General features: G+C 53.4%; 1 protein-coding gene across 1 annotated transcript in view; it reads right to left on the bottom strand.

Moving 5' to 3' along the window:
* The window catches only part of DTX4 (deltex E3 ubiquitin ligase 4), a 32651-nt gene extending 21451 nt beyond the window's left edge, over positions 1–11200 (bottom strand). Inside the window, exons 1-2 of the mRNA XM_031459536.2 lie at positions 10931–11200; positions 2202–2925 (exon numbers count right to left, since the gene is read on the bottom strand). Of these exons, the coding sequence (XP_031315396.2) occupies positions 2202–2925; positions 10931–11141 (935 nt within the window). The 5' untranslated portion in view covers positions 11142–11200. The remainder of the gene's footprint in view (positions 1–2201; positions 2926–10930) is intronic.
* Positions 11201–13156: the final 1956 nt, after the last annotated feature.

The following is a 13156-nucleotide window of genomic DNA, read 5'->3' on the forward strand; positions in this document are numbered from 1 at the left end:
TGGCCAAGAAAGACTGGAGGAGAAGATGGTAGTGTGGGTGATGGAGGCGGGCAGAGGTGAAAAGGAGAGGGCTGGATGACAGAGAGTGGTAGGGAGGGGCCTCCCTTGTCAGGGAAACAGAGCAGAGAAAAAAACAACTTGTTTCTATAGCCCTTTTGAAATTGCACTGCCCAGACCTCCGCCCTATTCTCTCACTCTGATTCTACTGGCAGGCAGAGGGACTAGAGAAGAGAGATAAAGAGCGGCCGGCTCCCTTATTGAGATTTAAAGTGATCTGGTGTTTCTTTCCCTCAATAATGGCATGAGGTCACTTGGCTTTTGTCAAGGGCACCAGAAATGAAGTGGGCTGTTCTGCTCAGCTTTGACTTCAATTCAGCAACCCAGAGTGCACATTCCACAGAGGCTGTTCGTCATCGGCATCATCACCATCATAGCAGCTAATACTGACCGGACTCTCATATGCCAAGCACTGGGGTAAGTCTACACTGAATACTTCACTTAATCCTCATGACAAACCCTGTAAGCAAGGTACTATGACTGTCTCCCTTGTACAGATGAGTAAACTGAAGACAAAGGATGCAAAACTTGCCCCCAAGTAAAGGAATATATGCATGTATATGGATGACTGAAACATGATGTTGCACACCAGAAACTGACACAACACTGTAAACTGACAAGACTTCAATTAAAACAAACAAACTCGCCCTCAAGTTAGCCAGGAATTTGGGTTCAAGCCCAGGCAGTCAGGTTCTAAAGACCGTGTTCTTCCCCACTGCAGGAGCCCCCCCTGCCAGGCCAGCAGTCACCCTGGAACTCATCAGAGGCTGCAGGATGCTGCTGTAGGACAGCGCGGAGATACTGAGCAGCGGCGTTTTGTAGGTACCCCTTCCTCTCCGCCAAATGCTTCTGCAGGTTCACAGGAAGTCATGTGAAAAGCCCAGGCATCTGACTAGCATCTGACCATTTATAAATTGCCTTCGCAGACAATGAGGAGCTGGGCTTAGCCCAGAGAGCAGTGGACTAGGAGACCAAAGCTTGGGCTCCAGCCCCCACTTTGTAACACGTGAGCTGTGCGGCTCTTCGGGGGGAGTTCATTCCGAGCTGAGTGCTGGTGCCTGGCACGTGCATCGCTATGCAGGGGAATGAGATGATGCTCTCCTTCTTGTGCTGAGCTCCTATGTGCAGACACCTTCCTCTGGGCAGCCTGACCTTCACGCTCTGGCGTCCAACCTAACTCTAAACCATCCCGAACGTCTGGGGCTTGGGCTGCAGGCATGGCCAGACTCCTCTGGAGGAGAGGAAGATTGGACAGAAGTGAGAGGCCAATCTTGCAAGAAGTCAGGGGCTGGCAGGCAGAGGCTGCGGGCACCATGTGGACCCCCGTCTCTCCCACTGTACAATCAGGAAGACCAAAAGATCATAAAAAGCAGCAGTAACAGAACCTACAACACCCCCAAGTTGTCACAGGAATGACTGAGACAATGCATGGCAAAGGCCTGGCGCGCAGTAAGGACTCACTAAATAGGGGCTATGATTCCAATCTGGAGTCACCATTCCAGCTTCCAGGGAGACCAGAGGACAGGGACTAACTCTTACTTGGCACCTACTGTATGCTGCACACCATGCTCTGTGCTTGTTAGCGAAGCAGAGTGGTGGGGTCGGAGGCCGGGCTCAGACTTCTTAACGTTTGAACCTGCATCTCTGCCCATGGTTAGCTATGTGCCCTTCCTTGAGCGAGCCAGGGAACCTCCCATTTCTTCATGGGCAAAATGGGATCAAAACGCCTACTTCGTAGACTTCTTGTAAGGACACATAAAGTGATAAAGCCCCAAACGCAGAGCATGGTGGGAGCCCATGACTGTCGCCGGTTATTCCTTAATAAGTGTAGTCCCCTTTAATTTCCACCTCAACCCTAACGTGAATGTTAACTGCCGGCATTTAGAGATGAGGAAGCTAGGGCTCTGTGATGCTGGGGATCTGCCCCAATCCCACGGCTAGGCTAGTAAGGGGCAAAGTGTCCATTGGAATCCAGGTCTGTCACACCCCACAGACCAAACCCTCCCTTATCCACCACATCATGCCGCCTTCCACGTGCAGCCAGGGGCTCAGGAGAAGGTGCGGAGGAGCTAGTGTCCGCAGCCCCTTCTTCATCTTATGCCCGTGATCAGTGGATGCTCAGAGGCAGCCACGGCAGCACCTACCCAGAGGCGATCAGCACCCGGGACTGGGCGATGGCCAGTCGCTGCAGGTTGGTCCGATTCAAGGTCGCCAGGGCCACCCTTCCGGTCTTCCCGTTGGCTCCGGGGGGGCTGGCGGGAGCGCCCGCCGTCGCCCCGGCCAGCGCGCTCGAGGCTTGTCGCCGGACGGCCTGCGATGGGACCGTCTTCACCGGGCCTCGGAAGGTGCCTGTGCTCTCCAGTGGCCTGGCCCCAGGGCCGGGCGGTGGGGGCACCTTGGCCCCTCCAGGCGGGGCCACGTTCTTGCGGGCCGCTGAGGGGTGCAGGGGTCCCGCGCTGCCGTTGGCCACCGCAGCCTTGACGCTCATCACCAGGACGCACTGCGGGCAGGAGCAGGGCGGGGCGGGGGGCGCGGCGGCCGCCCCGGGGCTGGCCGGCCAGGACTGGGCCTTCGGCAAGGTGCCGGTGACCATGGGGTAGATGAGATCCAGCCGCCGGCGGACGCGGCGCTGGCGCTGGGTCTGCCGGTTGATCTGGCCCATGGTGCTGAAGTCAATGACGTAGCTGAAGCCGATGGAAGTGAGGTCGATCCAGGGGTGCTGCTTCTCGTAGGCGTGCTGGATGGTGATGCCCACTTCCATGTCGTAGGGCGTCCAGGAACCGTTGTCGTTCTCCCACTCCCACACCACGCCCTTCCCGGGGGCCGAGCTGGGGTCGTAGTAGTTGCGGCGAACTGGGCGGAGGGTCCCTGCCAGAGGGCACAGGGGAGAGGGTCAGGGTCAGCGAGGGATGAAACTAAATCGTGTTACAGTAACAGACAAATCCTAAACGAGTCCTACTGCGTGCGGGGCTGACAAGTGAGGTGCCAGCTTTGAAGGAGACTCGTTCCTGCGTTTTCAAGTCTGCAGTCACAGGACGGTGGAAGCAGCTGATCTTTGAGGGGAAGGATATGGGCCACAGTGCAGGGTACCAAAGAGAGCACTTACTGGTTTGGGGTCGGGACACCTGGGTTTGCAGCCAAATTTGCTTACTTAATATAGATCCTCATAACCTTCTTTTCTCCCCTGAGAAACGGAATAAAAACTCCTTTGTGGAGTTTTTGTGAAATTTAAGTATGATTCACTCATTCAACAATTATGTATTTGTTTGTGCCAGGCCCTGAATCTCTCATGCGCTTTGTATTATGCACTAAAGGCTCATGAGTATCATTTCCCTTCTTCCTTGACTCTCTAGATGCCTCGGCCCGCATGGCTATGGAGGTTAAGAGCGCAGTGTCAGAGAAGCCTAGAGGACAGAGGAAGACTCTGCCCCTCCCCAGGGAGGCTGCCCAGGGGTGGTGGCCATTGAGCTGGCTCTCTGTACTTTTATGTGTATGGTTAAAAAAATAAAAATAAAAGCTCAGGCTGTGGGAGCTTGCTCATATTGTCCAGCACGGAATCTTACATCAACAACTACAATAATGATCGTAAGAATAACTTTCTATTTATCTAACGTCTTTCTCTCAAGAAGCTCAAACTTTCCTAAAGATAGGATTGTCTCAATTTTTAGTCTGGGGCAGTCGAGGGGGATGGGGGCAGGGAAGAGATCAAGGTTATTACAGGGGAATATGGCAGAAATAAATGTGCAGGACTGGCAGGGAAACCTAAGCCTGTAACTGTTGCCTCTTCCTCCCCTACCCACCCCAAACCTGAATTCAGACCTGTGCCCAACCAGGGTTCATTTCATGGGTATTAAGATCAAGACTGAAGCTGCTTGGTTTAAGGCAGGGTAGGGAGGCCCGGGGAGAGCTCCAAGGATGCTGGAATCTCTGCATCTGTCAGCTTAAGCCCTATCCATCAAAGTGGTGGGAAAAGGCTCCCCTTCTCTGGCCTCTGACCCACCCCCTCCTCCAATCCACAAGGAGACACCAAGATGGGGGACAAAATCCCATTCAAGGGGGGATGAAAAGGAACAATGACTATTCAGGCCTTTGCCAGGTCATAACCCGCCCCTCAACCCATCTCCAAGCCCCTTAATGACCCCAAACATCAACATTCAGAGGCAAGAGGGAGAAACAGAACAATCCCTTATTCAGTACCAGGCGCTCTGCTGGGGGCCATGGGGGGGGCAGGAGGGGAGGACTGCGGAAGGAAGGAAGCGTGGCCAGTAGGCTCAGGGTTTGCCTCCACTGCCTGCTGTACGGAGCCAGCTCATTGGGGAACAAAGGGCACAGGCTTTGGATCCGAAAGCAGAGGTGTGGCTAAGCCTCAGTTGCCTCATCTGTCTGGGTCCCAGACAGACAGGTTCAAAGTGTGGATTTGAGGATTAATAAAGCACTAAAGTAATACCTGTCCCATGGCAAGGACTCAGTAAAAGCTGGTGATTATTATTGTCATTTATTTTTTATTTTATGTCTAAGTGGGATGGAGAAGTCATAGGGAAAGTTTAGTCCAGAGGATACAGTGGGGTGTGTGTGTGTGTGTGAGAGAGAGAGAGAGAGAGAGAGAGAGAGAGAAAGGGAGGGAGAATTTATATATAACTCCTATTTGCACAATCTTTGTTACTTAGAACCTTCACCTATCCCATATGGCAATCCTATGAAACAACTTTTAAAGACAAGGAAATTAAGTTTAGAGAACTTAAATGGCACGATTTTATATTCTCTCCAGGGTGGCAGGGCCAATGCAGTTGACTGATTCTCATAAACGTGCTTTAAAGGCATTTTTCACAATAGTGTCATCAGTCCCAGATATGCCGCACTGTTGGCCCAGAATGTCTGGAAACTATCCCCTGCCTCTAACACACCTTTCCAGAATTACCCTCCTCTCTGCCCTGGGCAGATGCCTCTTTTTTGCCATCCTTCAGAGTTCCCTGACTACCCCCACGCCTACTATTCGCCAGGTCCCATCTATCGAAATGCCCTCCTTTGCTATTTTTAGCTACTAAAATTTTCTGACCGCTCAGGTCTTCTGCCAAACGCCATCCGCTTCATGAGACACTCTCCCAGTCCGGGGCCCACCCTCGAGAAGTCTGGGTACACAGCTGCTTATGCCTGATGGGCACCAGTGTCCCTGTTCATGCCAGGGCCCTGGTGGAGGCAGACACACCGCCAAAGAGTTCTTTGGACTCTAATGCCTACTGCAGGGCCGGCAGGAATGAAGGCTCCATAAACGAGCCAGGTTGAAGGCATTTAATCATTTATCCCATATTGCTCAGGATGCATCGGCTGCTGTGGGGAAGGCAGATTCAGGCCCTTCTTAAGTAGCTTACAGTCTAAAACAAGGCAAGTGTGGGAATGCCTAGCTATGAAGTGTATTATGTCACAAGAAGGGAGTCAAACAAATGCAGTGTTGGCAGGAATCTGACCACATCTGCACCTGCTTAAATCCCTTCCAGAACTTCCCCTTTAGGTCAAGACCGAGAGCCTCTCCACCCACAACCTCTGTGGCCTCCTCCCGCCCTAATACCCTCTGCCCACATTTCTGCCCCACTGGCCTCCCGCAGTCTCTCCCCACTGCCTCTTCTCTTCTCTGGGCCTTTTCACAAGGCTGGTCCCTCCCCCTAAACACCCTGGCATACTCTTGACTGCTCACCCTTCAGATTTCAGCTCATGCCCTCAAGGAGATCTCTCTGGGCTGCCAGACCAGGTCCAGTTTCCATTCCTTTTTTTTTTTTTTTCCTTTTTTACTAGCGCTTATCTTGATTTGCAGTTACACATTTATTTGTGTGATTCATTTGATGAATGTCTGTTTACCTCACCAGGCTCCCAATCCCACGAGTGTGGGTATCCAGGAGTTCGCTCACAGTGGTATCCCCCCCATGCCTGGCATGTCCCAGGGGCTCAATAAAATTTCGACTAAATAAATGAATAATGATTTGGAGAACATTTCAAGTAATGGATGACAAAGAGCACAGGACCTGAATGGCAAAGGAGAATTTCAACAGGTGAAAATGATCAAGGAGGGCGTCTCAGTCGAAGAGACCTGGTGAATTGTTGGGGTGTGGGTCAGAGGGAACGTATGAGAATAAATGGGACATCTATTTGGCAGGAGTAGAGGCAAACAGCGACATAGAGGGAGGTAAACCCAGAAAGGGGTATTAGAGCCAAGGCAGAGATGGTCCGGAACGCCAGGATGTGATGGGTTTTATTTGTAGGCAATGAGGAACCAGTGAGGTCTGTGATGCAGAGAAGTGTGGAGACCAGAGCTGCTCTGTTAATTAGTTCCACGTAAGAAGTAACGGGGGTGTTGGCTGCAAAAATAAAAAGCAGATGGCAGCCTGGAGGGACTCTACAGAGAGGTAATGGGTAGGACGTGACCGTGAGTGGCTGAAGGCTTTCCAAGTGAGGTTCCAGGATCACCTGCTTCTGAATCTCCTGGGGGACGACGGATCGGTAACACCCCCCAGAACTAAGGGCCAGCGTCTCCACGGGTTGGGGCCGGGGATCTGCATGCAAACAATCGCAGTGTTTATCGCTCACACTCAAGTTTCAACTTCTATGTGCCTGTAAATGCTGGGCGTCCAAAAAGAATGACAAAATGAGTCATAGACTCCTGAGGCTTTGACCACCAGCAGGTGGTAAAATGGTGACACCATCTCACAAGCAGAGGCGGCGTCCAGAGGAAGAGCTGGTTTTTAGAAGGGAAAGATGTTGAGTTTTGTTCAGCCCTAGAGGGTTAGTTAAAAACCAGAACCAAAGAAGTTGTGGGACAAGAGAGATGGTGGGAGTATATTCTTTGCTTATTTTTAGAGGCCACTCCATCTGGTATGGGCCAGTTCTGGATCTTTATATAATCAGGATGCTGAGCTAGATGATCTGAGGAAATCCATTTGCTCCTATGGGGCAGAGACCCAAGGACCAGGGATAAAGGGTTTCACAGACTAAGGAGGAAGAAAGAGAAAGAGAAAAACATGTTCCCAGCAACTCAGACACCTACATCCCAAACACCCAAGTTGCTCGGGCTCCTGGGAAACGAGGGTTAACACCTTCCAGGCACGACCCTACGTCTCCAGGGCATTTCACCCATGTCCACGCAGCACCGCGTTCCTGGGAAACCCCAGGCCTCTCTTACCAGCACCTTGCACCCCTCCTAGAATGTTCCATGAAGGCAAAGTCTTGGATGGTTTACTACTGCTATATCCCACATGCCTGGAGCAGTGCCTGCATGGAGCAGGTGGTCCATAAGTGTTCATCGAACAAAGGGTACTCGATTCGGAGTCTCAGCTCTGCCACTGATTAGCTGTAAAACTTGGAGCAACTTAATCTTTTTCAACTTGCTTTCTTTCCTATGAAATGAGAACAATGGGTCCTTCATAAGAGGACTGAGGATTAAGCCAGATAATGTGTGCAATGTGATTGGTGCATCCTTCTCACTGTAGCTATGGTGTGGTCATGACATTTGCCCCCACTACTCCAGTGCTCACACAGGGTCAGAGTACTATCAGAGGGGGGCACTAGAAATCTGCTTCTGTCAAACCCTTTAATTACTCTCCCTCTGATTCTTTTCACTGCGTTGAAGACATAAAAGAGGGAACAACTGCACAGAAAACTCTGAGCTGGAAAGAACCCTCCCTCACACCATGTCATTTCTAATTAGCATCATCACGGGTGCAGGGGCCAAACCCATTTACCTGCCCATCTGCATGATGGGAGGAAAGGAGCCAGAAGGAGCCTTAAGGCTGCTCTTCATTCTACAAAGGAGAATGAGGGCTGAGCAGTCAAGGGACTTGCTCAAGGTCACCAAGTAGGTCAATGAGTCTAAAGTGAGAGCCTAGTCATGTCTCCCACAGCCAGTCCGGGTCTCCCCGCATCCTGCTGCGGGGCCCTGAAAATGGCAGTGATCAGGTGCATTGGAAGATATGGGGGAAAGCGATGGGAAAGTACAGCGCTCCAGCCACTGCCCCACGAGACAAACAGGTCAGCCCAGTCAAAGTAAACGATCGTGGGCGGAGAGGTCCCAACTAAGGCTTTTGGAAATGGCCAAGACCCAGTCACCTCTATCTCGCCCTGTCTCTTCCCCATTCTCTAGCCCAGAATGTCTAGAGGAGACCAGCATAGGATGCAAATATACTCAGACTCAGAGACGGTCTGGAAAAGGAGAAGGGCCCAGGGCGCACAGAGGCAGGCAAAGGAGACCTGCAACCTCCCAGCCATCTCCCCAAAGACAGGCTGGATGAACTCTGAGCCCAGGGGAGTGCAGAGTCTGAGGACTTACTGGGCAGCAGGGCAGACAACTTCTGAAAAAACTATGCTCCCATGTCAGGAAATGTCCCCACATAGAGGAGGCAACAAAAAGAGAGAGGAATCGCCTCTGGGCAGGGGACTTACAGCTCTTCTTTGTTTATGGGGATGTTTTTGGTTCCCAGCTTCAAACTGTGGCTTGGGGACGGAGGGTAATTTAATTAAACATTGCCAGGGCTTGGCCGAGGTTGCCTGGGAGCCCGTGGTTTAAAGTTCCTACCCTGTCATGGCCTCATCAATGAGCTATATTGAGAGGAACTGTGTGTCTGTTGGTGGAAAAGGGAGAGGAGGGGGCTTTCCAGGCCCAGAGACCCAGAGATTCTATTCTACTTTGACAAGCTCCCTGACAGACCCAGCATTCCTGGGAATTCAGCCCAGTGCCTTCCGCACCCAGCCGGGGCCTGGCACTAAGGACGGAGGCGCTCAGTACACGTTGGCCTGTGGATGGAACCAAAGCAGTCTGAATCACATGCCTCAAGAGACAGGCAAGAAGGCAAAACACATCCTGGGGTAGTTTCTTAAATGATCGAGGGCCAGCCTGGTGTAAAATCTGAGGAGCCCCAGCCTCTGGCTTAACTGCTGACCAGCAGGCAGTGGTCAGCCAGTCCTCAGGAAAGAGTGATCAGACCTGGGGGAAGGTAGCGTCCGTCTTCCAACCCAGTTTTCTCCAGCACTTCATTATCTGTCGAAAGAGCCCTTCAGTCCAAGACCCTTCCTAGGTCCTATGCCCACCTCAGACACCGCTAAACCCCAATTAAACATTCCCGCTTCCCAAATGTGGGACAAGGCTGGGAACTTTAGGTCACCGAGGAGCCTTTCCATATACTGCTGAGATTTCAAATGAAACAGAAAAGTTAATACCTGCCCATTTATTCTGAGCAGGACTGGAATCCCCTGTGTGTGTCTTGACTGTTAGTCTTTCTGGTCCCACCTGCAGGGCTAGGCTCCCCTCCACACAATCTGATGCCTCCGCTCTCACCTCCTGGAGGAGGTCTATCTAAAATTACAGTTACCTTATCCCCTTCCCCCCTCGGCCACACTTAATCCTCTTTCTCAATCTCCCCACATTCCTTTTTTAGTCCCATCTCCTCCCTGTCTCTCTCAGCTCCACCTCCCTCTCTTTCCCACCAAGGTTTAAGCCCCTCCAGATGCTAACTCTTCTGGAATCCTTTCCGCAGAAATCTTTACTCAATCGGCCAAGTGTCTGCAAAGTCCTTGGCAAAAAGGTTGCTGGGAGTTATGACCAAAGATGGGGACACGAATGTGGAAAGATACCCCTTTCCCATGACAATCCTAATTAGCCCACAGGATGTGGGGGCTTTCCAAGGAGGCGGAGATGCCGGGCTCAAACAGCTGTTCTCTGACCCTCTGGGACTCTCCAGTCATCCTCTCTGGTCCCTCCTCTCCACACCTGCCTCTCCAGGCCTCTCCAGTCACACTCTTGGGAAAGCCCAGCCAAAATTCCAGAAACAACGCCCCACCTCCGTGAAGAGACTACTGGAGAGACAGACTTGTCCCAGGTCAATTAACCCTGGGCTCCCTGGGCCAAGCAGAGATGCATCTGCTCTGCCCTGCCAATGACCCGCCACCCTGACCTCCAACCTGAGGGCTCTATTCCTTGCTCTGACCTGGAAAGCCCAGCCAGCTGGGAAGTGGGATTGTGGTGGCCACAGTGGCGACTTGATTCTCATGAAAAGACAGGAGTTTAGTGCCTCCCCCCCCCAGGGGACCATTTGAGGAGGAAGCTTGGGGACAGTTTCTCCTTAGGAATCCGCCTCCGCCTCTTCATCGCGGACAAAGGAGTGGCTTCCCTGCCAGGCATTCCGAAGCTGAGTCCCTCCCCCTCCTCTCTCCATCTGCTCTGGCCTGTTGCTTCAGCACTTGGAGTGCCCAAGCAGAGGCACCCACCAATGCCACAGCCACCAGGGCGTTTCCTGCCCTGGAATCCCCCAGCTCTGTCTCTCCTCCCAGGAAGGCCCATCCCTTTTTGTACTATACCACAGCTGAAGCGTCCAGGGAATCCCTTCTTCCTCCCCCCAGTTCCCACTCCCAGGATGCAGCTGTGGGAAGGCATCCCACGCAGGAGGCAGGAGGGGCGGAGGCAGTGAGGTGGGTGACCAGGAGGACGTGTGGCGGGCCCACGGGTGCCAGAGGCAAAACAGGGTCAGCCCATGTGATGTGTGAGGAGTGAGAGTAGGAAGCCTTTCCCAGCAGCTAGGACTGCTTGTGGGCTGGGGCGGCCCCAGAATTTCTACAAGAGAGGACTTGGAGCCACCGAGCGCTTAAAAGGGGACGTGAGGGGGGTTTCTTAGGGGCCGGCTTCAAGCTCGGTTTGCATATCCAAACCACTGACGTTTATTGCAGGGGGTATCTTAAGAGGATCATGGGGAGTAAAGCGCCCCCCTCCACCACCACCTCTTGGTGACACCACTGTAGGGAGGTGCGGACTGGGTGGGCCCGGGTGGGCTCGCGGGGCAGGAGGTCTCGGGCAGGGAGGGGAGGTGGCGCGGGCGGGCAGGGGCGGCCGGCTCACCGGTGTCCTGGCGAAACTGGTTCATGGACTGCAGGTCAATGATGTAGGGCGCGAGACGGCTGTCCACCTGGCCCAGCACCACGCTGCCCCCGGCGCGGGGGCCGGCGCGGACCACCGCCTCGATGTGGTGGCTCACGGCCGGGCTGTAGGGACGCCAGCGGCCGTGCTCGTTCAGCCATTCCCAGACCACCACGGCCGAGGCCAGGAGCATGGCGAGCCCGGGGCTGCGGCGGCGGCGGCGGCGGCGGCGGCGATGCGCTGCCTGCCTCCCGGGCCCGGCGCGCCCGCCCTCCTCCGCTTCCTCCTGCGCCGCCGCCTCCGGGCCTCGACCGCGCCCCCCGCCCCGCGCCCCGACGCCCCGGGCAGCCTCAGCTCCGGCCCATGGGCCGCTCCCCAGCCGCGCATCCACCGGGGCCCGGAGACCGGGGCCGCCTGCCTCCGACCGCGCGCCGCCGGGGTCCGCCGCTGCCGCCGCCGCTGCTGCCGCTGCTCCGTGGGGTCGAGTCGCTTCATGCAAATGTCCGGCTCTCTGCAAACAGGCCCCCGCCTTGCAAAGCCACCGGGCGGGCGCGCGACCGGAGCCCCGGCGGCCGCGAGCTGGGGCTGACCGCGAGGCGAGGACCGAGCCCTCACACCAGTTGCGCCTCGGGCTCTGCAGACACCGGGGTGGGATCTCGCCGCGCGATCGCGCTCGGAATGGCACGCTGGGCTCCCCTCCCCTCTCTCCCCTCCCTCCCCACCCGTTTGCCGCACGTTCCTCTGTCGCCGCCTGGGCGAGAGCTCCCCCTCCCTGTGGCTCTGCTCAGCCGTTTCCAGAATGAATCCCTCCTCCCAAGCCTGGCGCTGGGGCAAACCCGCGCCTGCAGGGTTTCCCCAGTCCCCAGACGCGGAAAAGCGACCCGCCAGGACAAGGCCTCGGGACTGCGGCTGTCGCTGGCCGCGACTTTGCAGCCTCTATCCCAGAAATGGAATTTTCTATTTTCTTTTCTTTTCTTTTTTTTTGTTTGTTTGTTTAATGCAGTGAGATCGATGTCTGTAGCGCGAGCTCCGAGACACACTGTATCTTGCACACTCACACCCACTCACACCCGAGCCCAAAACGGCAACCTCTCCAGCTCTAGTTCGTATTACCTCATCTTCGTCGATATCCTTAGCTGTCCGTCAAGGATGCCGAGCCACGCCCCCTGACTACTCAGGCCGGTGCCCTGGAGCTCACACGCCCCCTGCTGGCCCAAAGCGAGGAGTGCCGGCCACTGGCCACAAGCTAGTCACTGCTCAATTCCAGCCTCTGCTAATGAGACCCAGTCCAAAGGGATGTAGCAATTTGAGAAATGATGGATTAATTCCATTTATGTACAGAGCAAATGTGATTTTTCTGGCCTGCTTAGACGTTACTAGAATCAAGAAGACACATGCTAAATTGGTTTATTTTGCAGGCTTTTATGACCCAAATAATGAGACACTAGGACAGACACAAGCTAGACTTGGTTAATTTGGTCGTCAGTAGTTAAAATGGAAAATAACCTCACAAAGGTGAGCTCTGCCTAACAAGGTAGATTGACATCGGGACTGCATATAAATCTTGCCAGAAAACCCAAACTTTGATTTGCTAAAGTTGCAGCCACATGAAACAATGAATTCATATGACCAAGATCCAGGATAGGATACGGAAAAATAAAAGTAGATGATGTGTTAGGAACTGAGGTGATGAAACTTTCTGAAATAGTCGTTTTCTTTCCTAGTATCACACGATTTCTTTTGTTTTGGAAGATTTGCTTTCCCTCTCCTTTTCTTGCTCTGTCTTGAATCACACCTCTCCTGTCTCCCATCTCTAGTACTTTCCAAATCTTTTTCATCTCTCTACCCTTACCTCCCTCCTCACCAAGTTCTAAGTACAAAATAAAAGAGAAAGGATCAGACCTGCTCTTCCAGCCTCCAAAAGCACCAGGCTCAAGGTTACCTCTGAGCGCTTTGTTCTTGTTTGTTTCCTTGCCCAGAAATCTCCCCAGGATGACCTCCAGAGTCTCTAGTAAACCTCTCCCTGTGAGGTCAGTCTCCTAATCCAACTCAATCAAAACCATTCGTTAAGACATAGAATTTCAGGGTTTGAAGGACAAAAGGAAAAGGATTTAAGAATACCTCAGTGAATCCAGGAGCCATCATTATTCCCATTTTATACATGACAAGGCTTAGGGAATTTGAGCCATTTGCCCCAGTTACATATTT

The sequence above is a fragment of the Camelus dromedarius genome, chromosome 12 (assembly GCF_036321535.1).
Source record: "Camelus dromedarius isolate mCamDro1 chromosome 12, mCamDro1.pat, whole genome shotgun sequence".
NCBI classification, from domain to species: domain Eukaryota; kingdom Metazoa; phylum Chordata; class Mammalia; order Artiodactyla; family Camelidae; genus Camelus; species Camelus dromedarius.